This window comes from Rana temporaria, chromosome 2, assembly GCF_905171775.1.
Source record: "Rana temporaria chromosome 2, aRanTem1.1, whole genome shotgun sequence".
In the NCBI taxonomy this organism is placed as follows: domain Eukaryota; kingdom Metazoa; phylum Chordata; class Amphibia; order Anura; family Ranidae; genus Rana; species Rana temporaria.
Genome location: NC_053490.1, coordinates 429,429,630 through 429,455,875, shown reverse-complemented (window position 1 = coordinate 429,455,875; position 26,246 = coordinate 429,429,630). Strand labels below are relative to the sequence as shown.

General features: G+C 43.4%; 1 protein-coding gene across 2 annotated transcripts in view; it reads left to right on the top strand.

The window, feature by feature from the left end:
* MTMR4 (myotubularin related protein 4) overlaps window positions 1–26,246 on the top strand; it is a 104,464-nt gene that overhangs the window by 27,756 nt on the left and 50,462 nt on the right. The window contains exons 1-2 of one of the 2 annotated variants that reach the window (XM_040338285.1): window positions 16,421–16,608; window positions 25,609–25,695. In XM_040338285.1, the coding sequence (XP_040194219.1) occupies window positions 16,561–16,608; window positions 25,609–25,695 (135 nt within the window). In that variant the 5' untranslated portion in view covers window positions 16,421–16,560. Of the gene's footprint in view, window positions 1–16,420; window positions 16,609–25,608; window positions 25,696–26,246 lie in introns of those variants that run through there. The other variant, XM_040338286.1, reaches the window with a different exon arrangement.

Sequence of the window (26,246 nt, the reverse complement as noted above, 5' to 3'; positions counted from 1 at the left end):
CTGGAAGGACAGGAATACAAATCCTTGACGGGTAAAATGGCTCCCATGTGTACTTGGCTGCTGACTTGGAGTTCAGCCAACTTTGGGAAGCCAGGTAAGTAGTCCAGCCTCTCATTCTACCACCTAGACTTAACAAGCATTTAGCCCTTGCAGTGCGGGAAAGCCCTCTATTGCCACTTGTTGGGCTTTAAGGTTTGGCTCGGTACATTAAACCGTTTTCCCATAATTAGGAATGTCGAAGGTCTACAAAAATATTTATTTCATCATTAACCTAGCTAATGTGTTACTACAATATAACCCCAGTTGTACTCGATGATTGTAAATACACCCACACAGTTTTTGATATTGTTATCAGGTAATTGACAAACTTATAAATGTTTATTACAGTAAAAGGTCGTATACACTGGGGGAGCTTGGCTGTATGTCAAAGTTCCCCTAATGCCCGCAGCCTAGAACTATCATATGAGTATAGTCATTCTGAAGGCAGAGCGGAGTTCCTCTTTGGTAGATGGCGTAACATACCTAGGGCATTGTCTGCAAATTGTACAGTTTGCCAGTCTCTCAATCAAGCTTCTCCTTTACTGGAAATGTACCTGCACGATACACTAAAGTCCTAATAATTATAATTTGGATCCAAGCATGTTAACCACCTCAATACCGGGCACTTTCACCCCCTTCCTGCCCAAGCCATTTTTCAGCTTTCAGCGCTGTCACAATTTGAATGAAAATTGCACGGTCATTGCTACATTTTACCCAAATGAAATTGTAATATTTCTTCCCCCACAAATAGAGCTTTCTATTGGTGGTATTTGATCACCTCTGCTTTGCTTTTTTTTCCCCACTATAAACAAAAGAGCGTCAATTTAAAAAAAAAAGATTTTTTACTTTTTGCTATAATAAATATCCCCAAAAATATATATAAAAAAAACGATTTTTCCTCAGTTTAGGCCGATACATATTTTTGGGAATAATAATCGCAATAAGTGTATATTGATTGGTTTGCGCAAAAGTTATAGCGTTTACAAAATAGGTGATGGATTTATAGCATTTTTATTTATTTTTTACTAGTAATGGCAGCGATCAGTGATTTTTTTTATTTTTTTATTGCGGCGGACACTTTTGACACTATTTTGGGACAATTCACATTTTATACAGCGAGCGGTGCTATAAATTTGCACTAATTACTGTGTAAATGTGACTGGCAGGGAAGGGGTTAACACTAGGGGTTAAATGTGTAGCCTAGTGAGTGATTCTAACTGTGGGAGGAGGGGACTGACTGGGGGAGGTGACCGATGCTGTGTCCCTATGTACAAGGGGACACAGCATCGGTCTCCTCTTCCCGACAGGGCGTGGACCTCTGTGTTTACACACAGAGATCCACGGTCCTGCTCAGTTACTGGGCAATCGTGCCCGCCGGGCACGCGCATTGGGTTCCCAGTAATGCGGTGGGTGCGCAAGCCCCCTAGCGGCTTTGCAAGGCAAGGACGTCATATGACGTCCTCTCAGAACAAGAGCACTATCTTTTTTTTTTTTTAATTCATCTGGTGATCCAGCCAGTAAGTCTCTTTTTTTCAGATGTATTACTTTGCAGGATTGAGACCAACCATTTGCTCTTGACAAAGGTGCATACATGATCACCTTTTATTTATGTAAAACCTTTATCCAAAAAGGGGGGAAAAAAACAACTTTGCTGTAACTGATTATAAAATGAGAGCTGGAGTTTGACTTAAATTTGTTAATGTATTTAAAGAGGAAGAAACCTGATGCATTTTTTACTTCCTCTTTTGTTTACTGCAAACCCTCCAAAGTAAAAGCATAATGTGCTAGTATGCATCGCATACTAGCCCATTATGTGGCACTTGCCTGCAAAGGAAGCTTGTGCTGTCCCCGCTGCAAGAAGCGTCCATCTTCACATCTCTTCCTTCCGGGCCGTGGACTCGGTCTCTGTTACTGGTCGAAATCGTGTGACGTCACTTCCGCATATGCCCCGACGGTGACAGCACAGGCACTGTAGAAACGGCAGGATCGTGCCATTTCTTCAGTGCTCATGCGGCAATGACCTTGACGCAAGCATATATGGTTACAGGTTCAGAAGATATTTCTAGTACCTACAGGTAAGCCTTATTATAGGGTTTACAACCACTTTAAATCTGCTGGTCCAGCTAATAATGCTGCTGTCTGCCCCTTCATCCAGAGTGGGGACACTGTAATACAGGAGGTGTGCTGAGAGCAAAGCTGAAATTTGCAAATATTGTGAGAAGAAATATTCTTTTCCAAATGCTACAATGACAAAACATCCTTGCATGGCAGAGTTGCCCTAAAGACTGAAATTAAATGAGGACCATAATAAAAAAGGGCAAGTAGCTTTTCCCTCCAGAGTTTTCATACTGGCAGATCACCCGGGGAAAACGGGGGGGGGGGAGAGAGACAAAGGGAGGACACCCCAAATATTGACTTGATTTAGGTTAATCCTGTTTATTTACTACTTGTTCAATTCATAAACTTTTTCTTTTACCATCATCTTCACGTCAATTTTTTTTTACAAATGCCTAAAACTTTTCCACAGCACTATCATTTATATCAATGTGTTAAAAAAAAAAAAAAATGGCTGTGCAATTGCCCTGCGCATGCACAAGTTTCTGAATTTATAGTCCTTTTATTTGGGATCGGGGGATCCATATTTCCTTGCTTTTGAAAATATTTTTTGCCCATATAGTGTATATGTTCTAAGAATTTTAAAACCACAAGAGGCCAAAGTTCCTCCATGTTGCTTTCCGGCTCTTTCCAGTTTCGATGCTTTTTAGCGTGTGCATTACAGTGGAGGAGAAGGTGTCATTCTTGACAGTGTGGGAATTTCTTTGCATTCAATTATCACTTCCAGCACACAGGACCACAGCCAATTTGTACAGAAGTTGAAATGCTGTATAGAAAGTCTCTGGGGAGATGTGTTTTCAGGCAGAGGAATGTGTGCTTTGTCATGTAGATTGCGCTATCCTGGTTGAGCATACCAGCATTGCCATGGATGGTTTGAGCTGCCTTGGATAGACTTTTTTTTTTTTCCACGTCAGACATAACCACAGCAAGAGACCTGCTCATGATTTTATTCATAATTCCGTCTCTATTTCAGGTATAGCATCATTTGTGGTAGTTTATTTATTATTTTTTTTTTTTTTTTTTTAAACATATCTTCTTTCAGCCCTTTAACAATTTAAGCGGGCTAGAGCGTTCCTCATATGTACGAGATCAAACATGCTATCATTACGTGATAACATGGCACATCATCCCATCCCAGTCCCTTCCTACCCCTCCCTCCCCCCCACTACCCTTCCCACCCCTCCCAGACCATCTCCCGACTCCACCTAGTATTTTTATTTCCTATATTGCTGCATTCTTATTCCTCTCTCATATTTTCTGCGTATTTCCGAGACTTTTTAAAATCAATCCATGTTTCCCAGATTTCCTTATTTCCTGCCTTGTTCTTTTCGCCACCGTATTTTACTTTCTCCCTCCTATAAGTACCCTCTACAGAGTCGATCCACTCCCATATTTGCGGGCTTACCGGGTTTCTCCATTTTAGGGGTATCAATCGTTTCGCAGAGTTCAACAAATGCGGAATTAGTGATCCCCTATAATCGTTCACTGGCGTTTCTCCCCCATGAAAGAGGACTATCCAAGGATTATTTTCCAATTCTTTTTTAGTTATCTCTTTTATCAAATCCAAGACTTTTCCCCAGAACGTTTTAATTTTTACGCAGTCCCACCACAGGTGGGCCATCGTTCCTCTTGCCTCACATCCTCTCCAACATTCCTCTGACTCCCCTACTCCGAATTTGGCCATTTTATCTGGGGTAGTGTACCATCCTGTCAGACACTTGAAGTTCATCTCGGCGGTTTTTACATCAACCGCCGAAGTATGAGTCAAATTAAGGATTCTCCCTATGGTCGTCTTCCCCCTTGGAACTCCTAGGTCTCTCTCCCATTTCTGTATGTAGTTTAGCGTATCCGACTCGTCTATTTTCTGTAGATATTTATATACTTTGGAGATATTTCCTTTTGAGCTTTCGGTACTGCACATCTGTTCCAATGTAGTGTACTCCTCTCGTGACCTCAATGGGTGTGGGAGGCACTTAACGAATGACACCAACTGAAGGTATCTCCACTCGCCGAGTGCCTCCATTTCAATCCTAATTTCGTGAAGGGTCATAATTTTGCCCTCTAGTGTTATGTCTTTTAACTGTGTTCTATTTTTAATCCACTTACCACCTACCTCTTTAGTCCCAGGTGCAAAATATTCGTTTTCTTTCAAATCTATAAGGGGTGAGTTGAATTTAGTTTTTAATTGTTTGTGTAGTCGATCCCATATCCTTAAAGGGTTATGTGTAATTGCGTGTGTTGACGTGTGTAGGGTTCTATAGTGTGGGGGGTTCCAGATTAATCTCCCTAACTGTGCCCTCGCTAGGTTGCATTCAATACTTATCCACCTTTTATCCTGTGACTCTTTAGCCCATTCTATGACCCGTGTGAGGACCGAAGCGTTGTAGTATAATCTAATGTCAGGTACAGCTAGGCCGCCTTTTTTCTTGGTTCGTTTTAGGATTTGGGCAGAGACTCTATGTTTTTTATTGTTCCATATGTATTTCATTAGAAGGGAGTTAATTATTTTGATATATGACGGAGGCAAATAGATTGGGACCATTTGGAATTTATACAAAATTTTGGGGATAAGTACCATTTTTACCACATTTATCCTCCCAAACCACGATATTGGTCTATTGTATATGGTTTTAATTTCTCTTTTAATTTCGTCGAGGAGGGGGATAAAATTTATTCTATATATTTTTTTCAAAGTATTTGCCATTTTTATACCCAAATACTTTATCTCTCTTTGCCAGGAGAAATTAAATTTCTTCCGCAGATATAGTTCTTCATCTTTGTGGATATTAATATTCAAAATCTCCGTTTTTGTTGTATTCATTTTAAAGTTTGAGACCTCGCCATATTGTTTTAAGGTATCTATTAACTTCGGGAGGGTGACTCTTGGGCTACTTATGTAGAATAATAAATCGTCAGCAAAGGCTGACAATTTATGCTCGTCTTCGCCTACTTCTACCCCATAGATTTCTGGGTTTTGTCGGACCATTGCCAGGAGGGGTTCCAATGCTAAGACGAAGAGGAGGGGAGATAGGGGACATCCTTGCCTAGTCCCATTTTTCATCTCAAAAGGGGCGGATAAGGATCCGTTAATTTTGATCCTTGCACACGGGTGGAAATATAGGGTTTTTATTCTCCTTATCATCCCAGGACCTATTCCTATGAATTCTAGGGTTTGTATCAGGAATCCCCAGTCTACCCTGTCGAAAGCTTTCTCAGCATCAACCGACAGGAATAGACCGGGGGTCCCACTTTCTTTGATCTGCTCCAGGAGAAGGAGCGCCCTCACACCATTATCCTTTCCCTCCCTCCCAGGTATAAAACCTACCTGGTCTGGGTGGATAATGGCTGTCATCGCTCCCTTCATTCTTTCCGCTAAGATTTTTGCATACAGTTTCGTATCTGCGTTTAGGAGTGAGATCGGTCGATAGCCCGAACAGGTCGTATTATCCTTTCCCTCTTTTTTGATCACAGTAATCGTTGCTGTTAGAGCCTCTCTACTCATTTCATAGTCAGTTCCAAGGCCATTGAAGTATTGGCAGAGTCTGGGGATTAAGATGGTACTGAACTTTTGTAGGTAGGCAGATGTAAAGCCATCTGGCCCGGGACTTTTCCCCTTAGGAGTGTTTTTTAAGGCCTCCCTTATTTCCTGTTCCGTTATTGAACCTTCCATCTCTTCTACCTCCTCTTCTTCTAATTTTGGGAGATTAGCTAACTGTAGTATTTCCCTACTCTTGTCCATTTTTTCACGTGGGCACCTGATCTTTTGTTGGATATCGTAAAGTTCTTCATAGTAGCTCCGGAATACTTCTGCTATTTTATTTGTCGCATATACTAAGTCACCCTTCCTGTCTCTGATTTTTTCTATAAAATTCCTAGTTTTCTTTTTTCTTACCATTCTGGCCAAATTTTTACTAGGTTTGTTTCCCCAGACGTATCTTTCTCTCTCTGTCCGGTCTATATGTTTCTTAGTTTCTTGTTCCGCCAGAGCTCTATATTCATCCCTTATTATACTCAACTTATGAAATATTTCCCTCTTTTGCCCCTGTGACTTATGTTCCTGTTCTAGCCGATATATCTCCTCCCTTAGTGTTTTTAATTTACTCGTTCTTATTTTGTTTTTCCTTGCCCCTTCTACAATAAAGATTCCCCTTATATACGCTTTATGGGCCTCCCAAATGGATGCTCTTGAGATACCCTCCTTGTCGTTCTCCTGAAAATAACATTCCAACTCTTTCTGTATCCTCTCCACTACCTCCTCGTCCCCCAGCAGACTCTCATCCAATCTCCATTCTGGTGGAGTGTCTTTTTGTATAGAAGTTTTTATTTTTAAGGTTATAGGGGCGTGGTCTGATAACGTCATGATCTCACACCTTGCTTCTATCACCCTCTCCAGAAGTCTGTGGTCTACGAGGGCATAGTCGATCCTCGAGTACGTCCCATGCACAGGTGAGAAAAACGTGTAGTCGCGGGCCCTCGGATTGAGGATCCGCCATATATCCACCATTTGATTTTGTGTCATTTGTTTTATCAGTATTTTTAATTGCTCACGATTTGTCCCCTGTGCACAGGACGTACTATTGAGGCTTGGGCTCATACAGAAATTGAAATCTCCCATCAAAACTACATGGCCCTCTTCAAATTCTTTTAATTTTCTCATGATTTTACTAATATATTTAACCGAGTTTACATTGGGGGCGTATACATTAGCTAGGGTATAGATCTCTCCTCCCAGTTTTATTTTCAGGAACAGAAATCTCCCCTCCGGATCTGTTTGTCTATCCACCAGTGCGAATCGGATTCTACGGGCGAATCCAATAGCAACCCCCCGGGATCGCGATGAGATTGTATCCCCATAATACCATATCGGGTATTCTGTTGAGTAGAGCTTTATATTGGATTCCAAAGTAATATGGGTCTCTTGAAGATAAGCAATATCTGTTTTATACTGTGTTAATTCACAGAGAATTTTGTGTCTTTTAGTATGGGAATTTAGTCCCTTTACATTATATGAGAGAAACTTGACATCTGTCATATGTCTTTTTTTTTTTTTTTTTTTTAAGTGTTTGGAATATTTTCTTGTGAAGTCAGTCAGATGGTCTCTCTGCCTCCCCCCCCCCCCCCCCCCCCCCCCCCCCCCCCCCCCCCCCCCCCCTCCCCCCCCCCATTTCCCCCCCCTCCCCCATCCTGGCCCATTCCTGGCCTGAGAGCCGCTATAGGTTGTCTCCTCTCCTTCACCTACGGCTCCTCACTAGTGGTGGTACTCTAGGGCGCTCCATCAGCTCTCCACCCCACCTCCTCCCCCCAATCCAGCCCCTCCAACCTCGGGGCTATAAGAAGATCACCTAGTCCACCCAGTCCGGCAACTCTGGGGCTGTTAAATCCATTTTATGACAAAATTCATTTAATTCTTCCGGGAACCTAAGTCGTGCTGTTTTACTGCCCTTTATGCCTATGAGGCAAGCCGGGAACCCCCATTGATATTTTATATTATGTGCCCGCATTAAGTCTAAGAGGGGTTTCAAATGTCTTCTTCTTGCCAACGTTTCTTTGGACAAATCGGAGAATATTTGTAGCTCAGTGTCTCTATATCTCAGGGATTTCCCCCTGAGTCTTCCCCAGATTTCTGCTTTATCGACATAATTCCTGAATCGCACGATAACATCCCTTGGGCCGTACCTCTCTATCTGTTGGGGGTTCCCTACTCGGTGGACTCTCTCTATCTTAAGGGGCTTTGATTGTACAGGCCTCTCAAGCAGAGGGTTGAATATTGTGTTCATGATAGTTCTCAGGTCTTCCTCCTTTTCTTCTACTATCGCTCTAATTCTCAGGTTCTGTCGCCTGTTGCGATTCTCCTGGTCCTCTATCCTATATGCCGCCAATCTTTGGCTGTCGCTCAGCGCCCTTACTTGTTTTTTTAGGTAATTTATTTCCTGATCCTGTTCCTCTATTTTTTTCTCAGTCTCTTCCACTCTTTCGCGGAGCCCGCCAAGATCCGTTCTTACTTTATTAATTTCTGTCCTGATAACATTTTCCATCCTCAGCAGCATTGTGTTCATCTCTGCCTTTGTAGGCGGTTGCATGTCTTGGACTTGCTCTTCCAAATTGTGGAGCTCTTGCTCACTTTCTATTGTTATTTCACCTTTAGAGCTTTCCATGCTACTTACTCCTTTTTTGCTTTCGTTCTTCTTTTTATCAATCTTTTTTGCAAGCCCTGGGCTTTTGAGACTCCCTTCCTGCGTCATATATTGCTGTATAGAACTGTTCCCTGAGTTGTTTTTAGTTGGTTTTGAGGTAACACCCCTCGTTGTTGTTCTATTCATCCTGCTATTGCTGGAGGGTCTTATTCTCTTCCCCAGTTTTGCGAATTTTTTTTTTTTTTTTTTTTTTATTTTTATTTTATTTATTTTTTTATTTAAGGGGATTTCCTTCCTGCCCTTCTCCTTCCCCTGTCTCCCTCCCCTTCCCTACTACAAGGATATTCTAAGAAGTAACAATGCTACACAGATAGGCGAGTAGGCAGCCGGGCAGCATCAGCACAGCAACCGATACAAATAAATAAGTAATAGGAACACTAAGAAAGAAAATCTGCAAAAACCAGCAGAGCACTGAGAAAGGACAGAGGGGAGCACTCTCCTTGTGTATAGGGGGATATTTGGAGGTTTTCTAGGATATTCTGAGAGGTAACAATGCTACACAGATAGGCGAGTAGGCAACCAAGCAGCATCAGCACAGCAACAAATATAAATAGATAATGGGAACACTAAGAAAAAAAAAAAAAAAAAAAATCTGCAGAAAACGACAGAGCACTGAGAAAGGACAGAGGGGGGTGCTCTCCTTGTGTATAGGGGGATATTTGGAGGTTTTTAGGAGTTTAGGGGTTTATCTTCCTCCCTCCCTCCCGTTCCTCATATACTGACAGGTCTATTCTCAGTAATGTTCATACAACAAGAGAGGCCACGGGTCCAAGCGACGCTTTCCTACTTTTTTTTTTTTTTTTCAATGTATCCCCCGTCTTAAGCACCAGAATTTACCAGCATTTCACAGTCTCCTATGGATCCTGCACCAATGGTATGCAGATATTGTATTCTGTGTCCGCTTTTCAAATAGTGCAGATTTCTACTCCTCATGCAACAAAAGAACATCAATACCTGCTTCACCATATGGCCATCTTATCAATTACAGTTCCTTTTTAAATTTCAGGTTCCGTATCTTTCCTGTGTCATATTAACATACAAATCAATTATTTTCCCTCATGGATCTCTGCCACAGGTTGTCAGCATTTGTCTTACTGTTTGACATGTATGCAAACCGGGTCAGCCCAGTCTGGGCTAGATAGCTGGAGGGCAGGGGGGGGGGGGGGGGTCGGTGCAGCAACCGACCCTGCTCGGCTCTACTGAGCGTCTCACCCGACCCGACTAGACTTGTTTTTCTCGTCCCGCACTCGGCTCCGTCCTCCTCCGTCTTCCTCCGCTGTTCTCTCCCGGAGCAGCGTGTCTGTGGAATCGGACGTCTGTTCGCCTGCTTCCAGATTGCATCAGGGGTCTTTTGGGTCTTGGCGGAGGGTCGCGCTGCGCAGCGCGGGGCTAGCTTCGGGGCTCTGACATCCCCTCAGATTCCTGCATCTTTCGAATCCCCGCCGCACACACGCTGCCTCGCTGCCATAGAGCGCTCCGGCACCTCCCACCCTCACGGCGTCACGTTACGTCCGCAACGCCATCGTGATGTTAAAACTGACTTCATATTTCATACTAATGTATGTTCCTTTTTTTAAACCTGGAAAATGCTTGTCATTAAGTGCTTGATGTAAGTGATTAAAGGGGAATTGAACTCAAAAAGTGAATGTGGTATGTCATATGAAAAATTTCAGACCTGTTTGTTGTAGCTAAGTGGTACTCCTTTTAATCACTTAAGCCCCAGACCAATATGCTGCTAAATGCCCAGAGGCGTTTTTACAATTCGGCACTGCGTCGCTTTAACAGACAATTGCGCGGTCGTGCGACGTGGCTCCCAAACAAAATTTGTGTCCTTTTCTTCCCACAAATAGAGCTTTTTTTGGATGGTATTTGATTGCCTCTGCGATTTTTATTTCTTGCGCTATAAACAAAAATAGAGCGACATTTTTGAAAAAAAAATCTATCTTTTAATTTTTGTTATAAGAAAAATTGAATAAACTAAATTTTAGTCAAACATTTAGGCCAAAATTTATTTAGCCACATGTTTTTAGTAAAAAAAATCCCAATAAAAAAAAAAAAATTAGCTTCCTAGCGGCAACAGTGACACTAATACAGCGATCAGAAAAATGATCGCTTAGTGACACTGGCAATAGGGAGTGAAAGGGTTAACTAGGGCGGTGATCAAGGGGTTAAAACTTTATTAGGGGGGGGGGGGGTACGGGGCTACCCTGAACCTAACACTAACTGGCTGTCACACTGACACTAAATGCAGTGATCAGTACATATATGATCACTGCATTCAGTGACAGTGTGACAGGGGGGTGGGGGGGTGATCGGAAGGGGTTAAGTGTGCCTATGTGTGTGGTGTCAGTGTAGTGTTGGTGCGACTTACTGTGTGAGTCTTCTCTCATCTCGGCCGTTTGAAAATGCCGCCGAGATGAGAGCTGCATCACTTCCTCTGCCTATGTTTTCATTTTACAGGCAGAGGAAGTGACACGGCGGAGGCTCGCGGGATTGGCTGGGAGCGATCACGAGGGGGCAGACAAACGAACAGCCGCCCCCTTGAGTCGGATCGCTCCCGCAGGTAAGCCACCCGCCGCACGCAGAGGAGGGGGTCCCGATCGGACCCCCAACCCGCTAGAAGGCAAGGACGTGTGTATATATACGCCCTTCTGCCTGTACGTGCCATTCTGTGGACGTAAATAGACGTGCGGCGGGCGTTAAGCGGTTAATCTACCTCCCTTTATTTTTTTAAATTCTTCTTGAAAAATAGCAGTGCACTTTATTTGTATGCAAGTGTGTTGAATTGGATGTGTTTTGCCTGCCAAATGCAGGCTTTTTTTTTTTTTTTCTCCCTCTACACTTTTAGATGACTAAAAAACAAAACAAATATGGGTTGCTGATCAAATATTTTACATGCAAATACTAGGGTTGTCCCGATACCACTTTTTTGAGACCGAGTACAAGTACCGATCCTTTTTTTTTACTCGCCGATACCGATTTTTTTACTTATGTCATGTGACTTTTTTTTTTTTTTGGGGGGACGGGGTGGATTGTCAGTGTCTTTTTTTATTATTATTATTATTATTATTATTATTATTATTATTAACATTTTATTAAAAAAAAAATATATATATTTATTGCAATTTTTTTTTTTTTTTTTTTTTTTTAATCAGCCCTGTTGTCTTAACAGACCTCTGACATCTCCCCTTTAAGACAGAGAAAGGGACTAAGGACACAGATTCCCCAGTCCCTTTCTCAACTGCACTGGAAATGAATGGACAGGAGACAGAGGCTCCTATCCATTCATAAACTGAAGCATTGTAAACACAGTTTACATTGCTCAGTTATATGAATGGACAGAATCAGTGATCACTGACTCTGTTCATTTAGAAAAGGTAGGAGCCGGGTTTAGCGGCTCCTACGGCTGCTCTCCATCCTGACGGAGGGGGCGGAGGAGGACATGAAGGGGGACACAGAGCACGGAGGGGGGACACGGAACATGGAGGGGGAGAACAGAACGGAGGACAGCTGCGGCACGGCACAGAGGGGGAGAACAGAACGGAGGACAGCTGTGGCACGGCACGGAGGGGGAGAACAGAACTGAGGACAGATGCGGCACGGAGGGGGTAAGCAGAATGGCAGCGGCACGGAGGGGGTAAGCAGAATGGCAAAGGCACGGAGGGGGTAAGCAGAATGGCACGACACGGAGGGGGGGGCACAGGAGCATGGAGGAAGAGAGACGGGTAGCGGCACAGAGGGGGGACACGGAGCATGGAGGGAGTAAGGAGAATGGCAGCAGCACGGAGGGCGGGGGGGGGGGGTTGGAACAGGAGCATGGAGGAAGAGAGCAGAACAGATGGGGGAACTGGAGATGGATACAGGGAAAGTCAGGTATCGGGTAAAGTATCGTAGCATTTTCCCCGAGTTGTACTCGGGGAAATGCTTGGAATCGGTCCCGATACCGATGCTAGTATCGGTATCGGGACAACCCTAGCAAATACATAGAGATTGGAAGGCCTGGGGGGGGGGCGGGGGGAACAAATGTTTGTTTTTCTAGAAAACGTCTATGACATGGTATTCAAACCAACATGAAGACCTTAATGAAAGATGTCTATGACTTTATGTAAAGTCTTAAGTCATTGTAAGTTCTCTCTGCTGAAGGCAAGCAAATCCTGGAATACAGTTCAAGTAACACTGTACCTCCTCAATGCTGTTCTCAAATGAGAAAAATAAGCATTAATGCTTCTAGGGGGCACTGTAGGGGGTCAAAACAGAACTGCTCCAGGTGAAGTGGATATGCCTGATGAAACCTCCTAATGAGTGGCAGCCCCAGCCCGCCTTCATGGGTATTATCGAAATAAGGAATGGCTGCACAACATGTGGTTCCAAATGCCGTTTATTGAATACACGTCATCATACCAAGGGACCCCAACACACATTCTCGGTAGATGCATTTCACACAGTTCAATTGTGCTTAATCATTGCCAGTGCAGGGGAAGGGTAAGGATGATCTCCGGCATGTTCGCACAGCCCACATGCAGAGCCCGCCAGAAAGTCTGCGCTGCGCTAATCGCAGGCAGTGAGACATCGTCCCAATGCGTGACTGCAGAGATCAGGACAATGTTTCACTGCCTGTGATTGGCGCTGTGCCAAATTCCTGGCGGGCTCTGCACGTGGGCTGTGCGAACACACCGGAGCTCATCCTTATTAGTTTGCTTGTGGGTTTAATCTTGTCCAATTGGGTGAATGTTGGAATACAGTAGATTTCTGTCCCTTATTTGTCAGACAAATGTATCCTCTTACCTTTTTTTTCAATTTAGTTTATCTTATTTTAACTTTTTTAAATGATTTTTATTATTGTTCTCCATCAGCGCAGGATATTTACCTATTGTTTGGTCAGTAAATAGTTTGTTTCCTCCCAGTAAAAAGTCCGTCTGAGTTTGGAAACATTTCCACAGTGCAATTTCTGCTGAGAGCAAATCTGAAATTTGCAAATATTGTGAGAAGAAATATTCTTTTCCAAATGCTACAATGACAAAACATCCTTGCATGGCAGAGTTGCCCTAAAGACTGAAATTAAATGAGGACCATAATAAAAAAGGGCAAGTAGCTTTTCCCTCCAGAGTTTTCATTCCAGAAACACTGTTTCTGCTGTTCTGGATCATCAAAAAAGGTTTCTTCACCAGCAGCGTCTTCAAGTAAGGAAGTGTTCCAAACCACTGCTTCCCAAAAATACACAATCCCTTCATTTATAGAGAAATAACACCTGAAAAACAGGAGAACATTCATCAAGCTCTTGCAAGAGCAATATATGCTTCTGGAACAGCATTGTCCATAACTGATAATGCATATTGGCAGAAAGGTTTTACGTTATTATGAGGGGCGGGGGGGTGTGTTACCTGTTCTCATGTATAGTTGAAATGTTCTTAAAGCAGAGTTCCGCTCGCCCCCTTTAAAAATGAAGTCGTCAGCTACACATACTGTAGCAGCTGAATTTTAACCACTTCCCTACCGCTGTATTGTCATATGACGGCAGAAGGAACCCTTTGTCCCTCCGGGGCGCCATCATATGACATCTTTTGCTTCCCGAACCTCTAGGGGGTGGCCGTGATGTCCGCCGGGCACCCACGATTGCCTGTCGCACAGCAGGGACGCGCGAGCGCGAACACACAGATCCACATCCTGTCAGGTGAGAGGAGACCGATCTGTGTGTTCCCAGTACTGGGGAACACCGATCGGTTATCCTTCCCTTGTGAATCCATGCCCCCTACAGTTAGAATCGCTCCCTAGAATACACATTTAACCCCTTGATCGCCCCCTAGTGTTTATTCCTTTCCCTGTCGGTCACATTTACACAGTAATCCAATGTATAGCACTGATTGCTGTATAAATGTGAATGGTCCCAAAATAGTGTCAAGTGTCCGATATGTCAGTCATTATAAAAATCGCAGATCGCCGCCATTACTAGTAAAAAAAAAAAAAAAACGACAATAAAAAAAAATGCCATAATTTACTCCCTATTTTGTAGGCGCTATAACTTTTGCGCAAACCAATCAATATACGCTTAATGAGTGTTTTTTTTTTTTTTTTTTTTTCTTTTATTTTCTTTTACCAAAAATATGTAGAATACATATCGGCCTAAACAAAAATATTTTATATATATATATATATATATATATATATATATATATATAATCTTCATTTTTTTTAAAATATATATATATTATAGCAAAAAGTAAAACATTTTTTTAATTTTTTTTCCAAGATTGTCACTCTATTTTTGTTTGAAGCGCCAAAAATAAATACCGCTGAGGTGATCAAATACCACCAAAAGAAAGCTCTATTTGTGGGGGGAAAAAAAGTACATCAATTCTGTTTGGGAGTCGCATCGCACAACCGCGCGTTTGTCATTCAAATTGTTACAGCACTGAAAGCTGAAAATTGACCTGGGCAGGAAGGGGGTGAAAATGTCCTGGAGTCCAATGATGTTGGCACCAGAGCCCATGTTTACATCGACTGGTTGGGTGCTGCTGTCGCCACCATTGCAGGTAAGGGAACCCGGCTGTATAGCCTTTCAGCTTCACGGCCGGAGCCCTGCTGTGCATGCGCAAAGCACAGTGTGCTCTCCCACTGACCAGGGAGGAGGGGGGGACGAGCTGCTGATGTAATTCGCTGGTCTCCCGGAAGTGGGGACAGGACGCCTGTAAAAAACAGGTAAAGCAAGCTAAGTTTTAGTTTATTTAGTGAATAAGCTGTACTTTTCATTCAAGCATAAGGCTTCATTTCCATGGAAGTTTTTGGACGTTTTTACAGCCACTTTTCTGAGCGTTTTTTTGCAGCTTAAAAACAGCTCTCCATGTTAGTCTATGGCCTCATGCCCACCATGACGTTTTTGAGCTGTAGATGGCTGAGCCGTTTTTAAGCTGCAAAAAAAAAAACAGGACCAGTGCGTTCTGAAGCTCCAGCTTTAGAGCTGTAAAAACGGCAGACGTTAAACGCTCAAAAACGTGCAAAAAAGCTACCGCGGTGTTTTTGAGCTCCAGCTCAAAAATACATTTAAATAAAAAAAAAAAAAAAAAACATGGACAGGCGTTTTTAAGCTGTAAAAAAGGCTAAAAAAAGTGGCTGTAAAAACGTCCATGGAAATGAACCCTAATACTTTTTCCATATGCTGTGTGTGGTGTGTGTGTTGTTGTTTTTTTTTTTTTTTTTTATGATTTCTAAATTTTACGGAAAATCGACACCTAGTAAAATGATGATGATGTATGCACAAAAACACATGCAAAAATGCTCAAAATGAACTGCAAGAAATTTTGGGCAGGAATATTGATGTTTACACATCAGTACCGTGTGCAAGTCCCCTTTTAGTTGCTGAGCAAACACTTATGCCGTGTACACACGATTGTTTTTTCCAATGAAAAAAGTCAGTGTGTGGGCCTTTTTTTTTTTTTTATCTGTGTAAAAAAATAGAACATGTTTTTTGAAATTTTTCTTGTGGGGGGGGACGACGGGAAATGCCAAACGTCTGTGTGGAACTCCATCAGAGAAAAATCCACGCATTCTCAGAATCAAGTCAACGCATGCTCGGAAGCATTGAACTTTTATTTTTCTCGGTTCGTTGTAGTGTTTTACGTCACCGCGTTTTGGACAGTCGGATTTTATTGCCTCGGAAATCCGATCGTGTGTACGCGGCAGTTGTGATCTCCTGAAAGGATTGGGCATTTACTTTGAAGTAATGCAGGATATGTTGGCTCTAGAAAGTAAATCCGAATATGAAGCAAATGAGAATCCAACTTTATTTACATTAAATAGGAATCGATGAGATCTGCATCATCACATTGCTGCCTATGGTGAATGTGTTTGCACCCAAGGCAGTGTCATGACTCAGGTGTAGCACATTCCTGTCGGTTCTGTTTATTTTTCCTTCTTTTTAGGTACATTATAACTGAGCATGTTGGTGTTCTTGTGCAGGCCTGCTTATCCGGCAGATGGGAGGGGGTGTGTATGTGTCTGACTCCATGCCAGAGGAGGAGGCATCAAGCAGCACAGACAGCTGAACCACCTGCTCCTCCCTCCACCTCCTCCCTTTTTTATTTTTTCTGTCTCTCTGTGCGATGGAGGGGCTGCAGTGAGCTGGCTGTGGGTGCAGAAGCAGAAGAGGCGACGCGATGGTTACACCGGCCCAGCCCTTGTGTGAGAGCTGCGGCCGGTCCCTGCGGCCCCTGTCAGCATGACTGAGCCCTCGCCGCGCTCTCACTGCTCCGTGCTCAGCTGCTTTGTGAGTCTCCTAAGCTTTAGGGAGCTGGGAGGGTGGGAAAAGATCAGGGGGTGCTTTTGTGCCTGGGGGGAGGGGGACCTCTAAGCTGTCAATGCAATAATGTGACTTTGGGGGTCGCAGAGGGCGTGCTTGTTTTGTGTGATCACTATGGTGTCATTGTGGGAAAATGGGATCAGAAATGCTTTATCATGTGTAAATATCTTTTCAATGGACTGGCATTGGGTACTTGCATGCCGGGCTGCTGCTTTGTGTTGTACAGAGTGAGCAGTAGTGGAAAATCCTTGCTAACCACTCCCTTGCTGGGGATACCCTGCCTGTAGATGTGAGCGATTATTGTATGCCATGCCTATCTGTGTGCTTTGCTCTCCCTGGGATCCCCTGCTCCCAGCATAGCAGTATGGTTTGTCAGTCACAAGACACTCATTATACAGGGCACTGTAGGAGTGGTTGTAGGTGGGCGATGGACCCAACGGTGTTTTTAGGCAGTTCTCTCGGCTGCTTCTCACATATCCATTCCCAGGGATATTGTGTTCTGCTTGTGCATGACTGAGCTGAGGAAAGTACGTATCGTTTTAATGGTGCAGAGGTCTTACCTGGCTAGGCCCAATGACAGAGGGCTCTGTGTCTTCCAAGTACATCATCACTTGGCACAGGAGGTTATTTAGATGGGGATGACTGAGCTGCATATAGAGCACCATACAAGCCGATCAGTGTCTAGTCTGTTATACTTCATCTTAATGTGCACGTTTCTTCTTTTCCTATAGCAACAGGGAGACAAAATTTAGGCTAAAGTGAATTTTTGTTTTTTAAAAGCCGACTCCTATGAATAGGTCAAAATCCAATTCATGTGGTCAAAATGGTGGCCCTCCAGCTGTTGCGGAACTACAAGTCCCATCATGCCTCTGACTGTGGGAGTCATGCATGTAACTGTCAGCCCTGCAATGCCCCATGGGACTTGTAGTTCTGCAACAGTTGGAGGGCTGCCAGTTTGAGACCTAGTTTATTCTTCTTCATTTCAGGTCTTTGTATAGCACTTTCAATTTGTGCAGCGCTTTTACATATACATTGTACATTCACATCAGTCCCTACCCTCAAGGAGCTTACAATCCAACGCATACATTACTTACATACATAGGGCCGGCCTTAGGTGTTCAGGCGCCCTGTGCGAGCTAATCCTGTGGCGCCCCCGCCCCCTGGTCACCTAAACATACACAAAGAGGAAAAAAATATTTATAACAAATAATAATTGTATTTTACTTATTTTTTTTTTTTATTATTATTTTAAGTCCCTTATATCCTTTTTATCTGAAAAAGTAGATGCATGCAGGGCCAGGGACTTAGTGTGATTTACCTTTCGGTGGACGGTGTGGCTTTGCATTTAAAAATGGCGCCGCCCGGCGCTTAGATGCCACTGCGCATGTGCCCTCTGCCCGAGAATAGCCAATCGTTTTCGGAGTTTCCCGAGCAGCAGTGGCGCATGCGCAGTGTGCCTGTCGGGGCCGGCAGAAGACATTTTTTTTTCAGGTGCCGCAGCCGATGCGTTGCTCTTCACCCTGTCCCAGGGCAGGGGGACCTGGCAGCGCCTGCTGCTGTGATTCGTAGGAGTCGGACTCCTGTGATGATCATGTGAGTAACTGACTGCTACTCGCATTCTGCGAGCTGTGATGGCCGCACAGCGCCCCTTTTGCCCTTGGCGCCCTGTGCGGCCGCACAGCTTGCACACCCTAAAGGCCGGCCCTGTACGTACATACATACATACATACATACATACATACATTATATACATGCACGCTTACACTAATATATATATATATATATATATATATATATATATATATATATATATATATATATATATATATATATATATATATATATATTCTCCCTCTCCAATTTAGACAGAGTCCAATTAACCTACCGGCATGTCTTTGGAGGTGTGAGGAAACCGGAGAACCTGGAGGAAACCCACGCAGGCACAGGGAGAACATGCAAACTCCAGGCAGGTAGTGTCGTGGTTGGCATTCGAACCATCGACCCTTTTAACTGCTAGGCAAAAGTGCTAACCATGACACCACTGTGCCGCCCGGGTTAATTTCATCATTTTAAAAAAAATAAAAAAACTCTATGCAGTCTATTTATACACTGGCATTTCTCAACCAGGGTTCCTCCAGAGGTTGCCAGGGGTTCCTCAAGAAATTGGGGATTCCTGTCTCTCCGATAAGTAACCACTGACACCAATGATCCTTTTTAGTTATCTGTAAGGGGGGGGGGGGGGGATAGTTCCCAATGACCACAACTGTAAGGAGCATTCATCCCAGTGACCATCATGCTACTGTGAGCTGTAGATGAAATGATTATTAGCAGGGATTCTCTGAACCTGGAAAGTTAAGCTGGCTATAGATGGGGTGATTTGTTTCCCCCATCGAAACTGTGATGTTGGGGGAATCCCTCCCACCACTGTGGAGCCATTGTGTTCTCCCGGTGGGGAAGTCTTCCCTGCTGGGAGAACAAAGTGAGTATTGCTAGCAGCTATAACAGCCGCTACCAATAATCGCACGTCAAATATGGCAGACTGCCTGCCCATATAATTTGAACCGTCTATTGCTGGCTTTTATTTGCAAGGCTCCAAGTTAAGGTTAAGAAAGGCTGTTGTACACAATAGCGTCACCCTAAGCTAATACGATTTTAAACCTATGCCTCTCTTCTGCTAACATACCTGTAGGCCAAATGCTTTTGCATGGCTCAGTCCATTCTTACTAGGACTAACCAGCCAGTAGGACCAGCGCTACAGGGGGAAGCGCCATCCTTTTCCCGAGAGTCGCACACGTGCAGTGGATTTCTTTATCTCTAATGCCGCGTACACAGGGTCGGAATTTCTGGTAGAAAAGGTCAGATGGGAGCTTTTCATCGGATATTCCGTCCGTGTGTATGCCCCTTCGGACTTTTTCTGCCGGAACTTCTGAAGGACTTAGAGCTGGTTCTCTATTTTTCCTGTTGGAAAGTCCGGCCTGGTGTACGTGGCATTAGAAAGGATGGTGCCCCTGTAAGGCTATTGGGTGCTCATCCTACCAAGACAGGATGGAGCCATGAAAAGTACTTTCCAGCAGACTTCTGGGTGGTACGTGTGTGTGCGTGCGTGGTTTAAAAAAATAAAAACTTTAAAAAGAACCAGCCAAGTCCTGTGCACAAATCTGTATTTGTAATTGTAAATGCGTGTGTATATACCCCTACAATATTTAAGTGTGCCGTATTTACCTGCTTTGCCAATTTCCTGACCTTAGGGTGGTAAGACATGCAGAATCAAAAATAAACTATCTAGGGGGTAAGCAATAACAAACGAGACGCTGTGTGTGTTTTTTTTTTAACCTTCCTGCTAGCAAGTTTTTTTCATCCTGTGCACTCAGCCACGCATGCGCAGCTTGGTGTACTGTTTCGGCATGCCTTGGGTGCTGGGATGAACTGACTTCTGTACACCTATGCAGGAGTTGCGTCATCCTGGGTTGGCCAGTCAAGATTTGTAAAAGATGCAAAAATGTCAGCGAGGGCGTTTAGGGTGAACCTCAGCGTTGCATCGCTGGAGAGGTCGTTGTAGGAATTATGTGCCGCATTTTTTATTTCCGCTTTTAAGAGTAATGTAAACTGCCACAGATCTGTGTAACGCTGCTATGGTTCCATGGGAAGCTAGAGAATGGCACGTGTTTAAGCATGAGTTCACGTGCATGCCAGGGCAAAAAAAATAAAAACGCATGCAGTACATGTCTGTAATACATGCAAGTACAGAAAAATATCTGATGTACATGGAATAGACTCGGCTAGGTCATGTTGTGGGATGACGACACACAGCATTTTTGTGGACTGAGTGGTGTCAGCCCTCCCAGTAGTCTTTTGCTAAATGACTCAGACTTGCCCCTAATCTGTTTTACACACCCTACATGCTGTAGTATCAGAATCGAAACTGGGGGGGGCTAATTGGGCACTTTGAGATAATATAGAGTGTTTACAAGAACAGGGCCACCCTTATTGTACTGCAGGACCACAAGCCTTAATTTTTGGATTTTTCCTTGGAACTTATTTATCAATATGCCATTGTTTTCGGATCCGGAAATAAACAGGCTTTTGAAAATGCTGCTGAATAAACGGCATTACTGGTCCTCTTGAGCCCAATTTTTAGGTGCAGTTTGAACCCACAGTTTTCTAGTGGCTCATCTAATGTTCTATCGAGTTAATTATATTATTTTTTAAATGATGTAAAGAATTAAATGTTTAGTGTATCTTTCTTTTATGATCTCATGCACACTGCAGCTGTCAAACACCCATTATTTTAGGTGTGTGTGTGTGTGTGTGTGTGTGTGGTTTTATTTTTTTTTGCCCCCTAAATGCCCATCTGTTAGCCTCTCTGTCCATGCACACACAGGCCTTTACAGGTGTTTAGGGCGGTTGGTAAGGCAGTGCGGATTCTACATGCACAAGGGCTATACCAAAAATGAATGCAAAATTGGGCATAACTTTTTATTAACTTGCATCGGATTTAAATTTCACTTGTTTTTGTAGAGCAACTCTTCCTTTCTACAAAGGTACTACTCAACATAGGCTCCATCACAATCGAAGCATTTGCATATCGTTGAACCCAACTCTCAAATCCTCTTCGTAAAAAGAAAAAAGTGTGCACGCTTGGTTTCACTTTCACCTTGTTTGAGTCATCAAATCTTCAGCGAAGACTATCCTTTCTTGGATCGAAGAAGTGGAAGTGCTAAATCTGGGATGGATAGTGGATGGGGAAAACTGGCCAGCTGAATTTGCCAATTCCCTGATTTGTGGTCGCACATTGTTGGGTATATGGATCATCTTCAGATTCTTGAGTATATGTACTGCTTGCTGCTCATGGTACAGCCATGTGCCAGAAAATTTTGGAAAATGACGCCCCTAGCAAAAAAAAAAAAAACTTTCTGTGCTCATCGCTGGCTCTTAAATTTCTTGGGACGTGGGGAAGAGGTGTGATGCCATTCCGTGGACTGGTTTCTTCATTTCTGGATCATAAAGTTATGCCCTTGTTTCATCACCTGTCACCAGATTGACAAACATACAGTAAGCCTCGTACACACGACCAGTTTTTCCGTCGGGATAACTGCCATGACAGCTTTTGGCCAGGAAAACTGGCCGTGTGTATGCTCCATAGCAGTTTTTCCGACAGGAAAACCTCCGGGAAACCTCCGGGAATTGCGGTAGGAAAAATGAGAACATGTTCTTCTTCTTTTTTTTATTTATTTATTTATTTTTTGCTGTGATTCCCGGCGGTCTTTTCCCCAGCAGTTTTCCTATGGGAATACACACACGGCCGGGATTCCCGGCCAAAGCTCTCACCGCAGTTTTCCCTATGGGAAAACCTCTGGTTTGTACACATGGAAGGTTACCAAGCAGGTTCTCGGTTTTCCCCCCCAGGATTCCCGGCTGACTTTTTACTGCTGGGAATCCCGGTCGTGTGTGCAGGGCTGCACACACAACTGGGATTCCCGGCTGTAACAAGAACCGAGAACCTGCTTGGTAACAAATTTGCTTGCAAATGCTTCCAACAGATCAGAGCAGACTTCCACTTATCTCTCCAAGTCTTCCACCATCTCCTGTATGGTATTGTGACAACAGTCTAGTTGTGCAGCAAGCTTACGAATTGTGACTTATCGGAGTCCATTCGCTGGTGGTTTGTGCCAGTGGCTGCGTTTGATTGTTTCCCACTTTGTGGTTTGTCCTCCATTCTGGTTTCCCCTTTAAACTTCTTCGTCCATCTGTGCTCTTTGTCAATGGTGACATCTCCATAAACATTCTGTAGCCTTCAGGGGTTATAGGACAGCCTGCACCCCTCCTTCATCAAGAGCGCAATGGTGGCATGTTGCTTCTGCTTGGAATCCATTATTTTCCTACAATGAACAATTTAGCCTAGGTTCACACGGCTGCGAATTCAAAATCGCGGTAAAATGCGCGATTTTACTGCGATTTCGGCCGCAATTTAATGTAAATCGCGGCCCAAAATCGCAAAAAGTAGTACAGGAATTGCTTTTTGAAATCGCAGATGCGGCGTCGCACTGATTAGGACAGTGCCATTGCCGACAATTGCTGCCAATTTGAGATGCGATTTGACATGTCAAATCGCATCTCAAATCGTTCCAAATCGTACCCAGTGTGAACCAGGGCTAAGAGTTATAGTTGAAGAGTTACTTTACCAACATGTGAAATTTTGAAAGACCTTTTGTAAAGTATTAAAAAAGCTATGACAACTTTTTTGCATTGTTTTTCTGTACAGCCCATATGTCGTGTTGGCTATTACCGTATATAACTTTTTTTTTTTTTTTTTTGCTGGTAAGTGTGCTAAAATCTTTTTTGTGATCTAAAAAAAAAAAATCCTATCGGCAGTGCCCTGTGATAAAATTGTACTCCCCTCATCAGCAGCTCATGTTGTCTTCCTTTTTCTCCATTCCAGTGCTGAAGCCTTGGTCATACTCTTTGGCATGCAACATTTCTGGGAGTGTTGAATGACTGAGGCCCCCCCCCCCCAACATCTTTAACGGATACACTGGTAACTTGGGGGTTGGAGAATGGAGACACAGCGCATGGCGTGTGTAACCGACGCCTCCCATAAGTGTTGCTTGCTGAGGAATCTGCCAAGGTCTACAATGCTGGATGGTAAAGATAGAAGACATGGGCCACTGGAGAGAGGGGTATGATTGCTATTATATTCCAGGGAGCTTCCTATAGGCTTTTACCAACTTGACCTCCAGAAAGTTTTACCCACTTCATGACCAAATTTTATATAAACGAAAAAAAAACGAACATTTTGGGGAGGAATATTTTCTAATTTTGTTAAATCAAATAAAATCAAATGTCTCCATACATTTTGGAGAAAATGTGTTCTGCTACATGTTCCTAATAAGTGTATGTGAATTGGTTTGTATGAAAGTTCTAGCAATGTCTACAAACTATGGTGTATGTATGTATTGCAGTTTGCGCAGCTTTGATGCTATTCTGGTAATGGCTATGATCAGTGAGGGACTATGATAGGGTGGCGGGTAATCTGGCACTAACAGACATTTTCTAGGAGGGTCCCTAACCGATGCGGATGTCGCTAGTGACACTAAAGCCTCGTACACATGGTCAGACTTTTTGCCAACAAATTTTAAAATGAGCACGTTTTCCAAAAAATCCGACCGTGTACGCTCCATCGAACAAACTTTTTCGTTTTTCATTGGACAAAAGTTTGCTCTGCAAACTGACAAACAACGTGATGTTGGGAAAGTTTGCAGAAAAGTCCTGCCGTGTGTATGCTATGGGTGTGCCCGGCCAACTCCCGTCAAACAAAAGTCCACGGAAAAGTTTGAAGTCCGATCATGTGTGTGTATGAAGCTTTAGACATTCTGTACACCAACACTGTACTAATGGCATGGGCTGGGAAGGGGTTAACTGTGTGTAACATGTGCGGCTTTTACTGTACTATCTGGCTGCTGGAGAAGAAACGGCCAGGGCGCTTTTTTTTTTTTTAAACGCAGCAGATCAGCTTATTCAGCCAGTAGAGGGGGGTGCAAACGGACATCGCATGTGATTCGCACAGCAATGCTGTGCAGATCACATATGATGTCTGTGCAATGGGAATTAAGCACCAAAATGTTGCGGGACCCTTTTTTTTTTTTTGTTCTCACTGGATTAAATTGTATGTGTTCATGCCCAGAAAGGGAACCTTGCTCTCCACTCCATTTTCCCTTTCTGCTGCCCCTGTATGCTCCCCTGAAGCATAGTGTTTACTTCAGCTTGGGAATGAACAGGAAGCTCTGTACAAACCTATTCCTGTTCATTAATTCTGTGTAACTGTGGCTGCAGAGATAAAGAATGAGGACTGTCCTCGCTCTCCTTTCTCGGTCTCAAAATAAAACATCAGGGGTCTGTTTAGACCCCCTGATATTTCATTAACTCCCCTAAACAGGGCTGATAAAAACATTGTAAAAAATAATAATAAAAATAAATAACTACTACTGATAAAACCCACTGCTTTTGATTTGACATACATTTTAGGGTTGTCACCGAAACATGAATAGGGGGAACCTCTTCTTCTAATGTGTACACTAGTTCTGGTGACAACCGTGATTTACTTATCGTGTTTTGGTTAGGCTACTTTCTGGGGTGCTTTGCAGGCGCTATAGCACAAAAAATAATGCCTGCAAAGCACCCTGATAGAGCCTCTTCTCTTACTCCAGTGTGAAAGCCAGACGGCTTTCACACTGGAGCGGTGCGCTGGCAGGACGCTCAAAAACTTCCTGTCGGCCACATCTTTGAGGTGCTGTAGCAGTGGTGTATACACTGCTCCTAAAGCGCCCCTGCCCATTGAAATTGTGTGTAAGCCTCGCCTAAATGCATGTATAGCGATTTTCCGCACAAGATAACTGGTATTGCACTGAGCTTTTAATCTGGCCATAGGTACAAATCCTGGCCAATGCAGCAGGGACTGAACGAGATTTGAGCCATCTATGGACAGGCTGATTGGACCCAAGTCAATCCATTCATTGCCTTGTGTACAGCATGTTGGATTTTTACATGCGACTATTGGCGACTATCGGCAGGAACAGCCCCCTGCCGGGAGTATCTGTTTTAAAGCAGAACTCCAACACTGCAGCTTATTTTCACAGCTACTGCAGTTCCTCGGAACACCCCCCCCCCTTTTTTTTTTTTTTTTGCTGACCCTTTGCTGGTTACATTATTATTATTTATTATTATATTTATAATATTATATTTATTTATCTTTTTGCCTGTCGTAAACTAGGAGTATATTAACCGGATAGCTAGAGGCATCCTCTTCTTGCCTGGCATGCTAGGACTTGTAGTTTTATTTCCCGGGATTAAGTCGGTGGTCCTATACTTTTTGGGTACATTGCAGTAACATATATTGTGACCCAACATATTGAAGTAACCCAAGACCTTTGTGCATCAAGCAAACTTATTTTGTGTTTGTTTTTTCTGCAGGGTGAAGAGCCTCCCAGCCTGGAATACATACAAGCCAAGGATCTGTTCCCACCCAGGGAACTGGTGAAGGAGGAGGATAAGTTGCAGGTACAGCGCTGATATTTCTGGAATGTGAAGAATTGGTTTCAACTGTTGCTCGTGTATACGGTCTGGGTGAATGTAATGGCATTGCCTGATTATCTTACTAGCTTAGCATCTAGTTTATTATATCCATAAGCCAGTGTTTCTCAACCTTTTTCTAGTCGGGACACCGTAAAAAGTATTTTCAGTCTTGAGGCACCCCAGTCCAAGGCTTGGTTACGGCGTGTCGCAGAACACGCGCAAAATCGTGCTATTTCCTGACACACAGACAAATGCTCTGCTCTTTAGGGGTACCATTAATTCTTAATGGTACCCCCACACATTGGAAAACGTGGGGTGCTTTTGCTGCAGTGCAATTAAAAAAAAAAGTTTGGGGACTTGTTTCCCTGCATTTTGTGGGTACGGAAATGAATGGACTGCCCTACATGCAGCTACACAGATGTGAACCAAGGGCTTGGTTATATATATATATATATGTGTGTGTGTGTGTGTTTCTAATGTATTTTTATATGTTTACAACGATCCTTTTAAATTTATTCCAAAGATAACAAGAACAA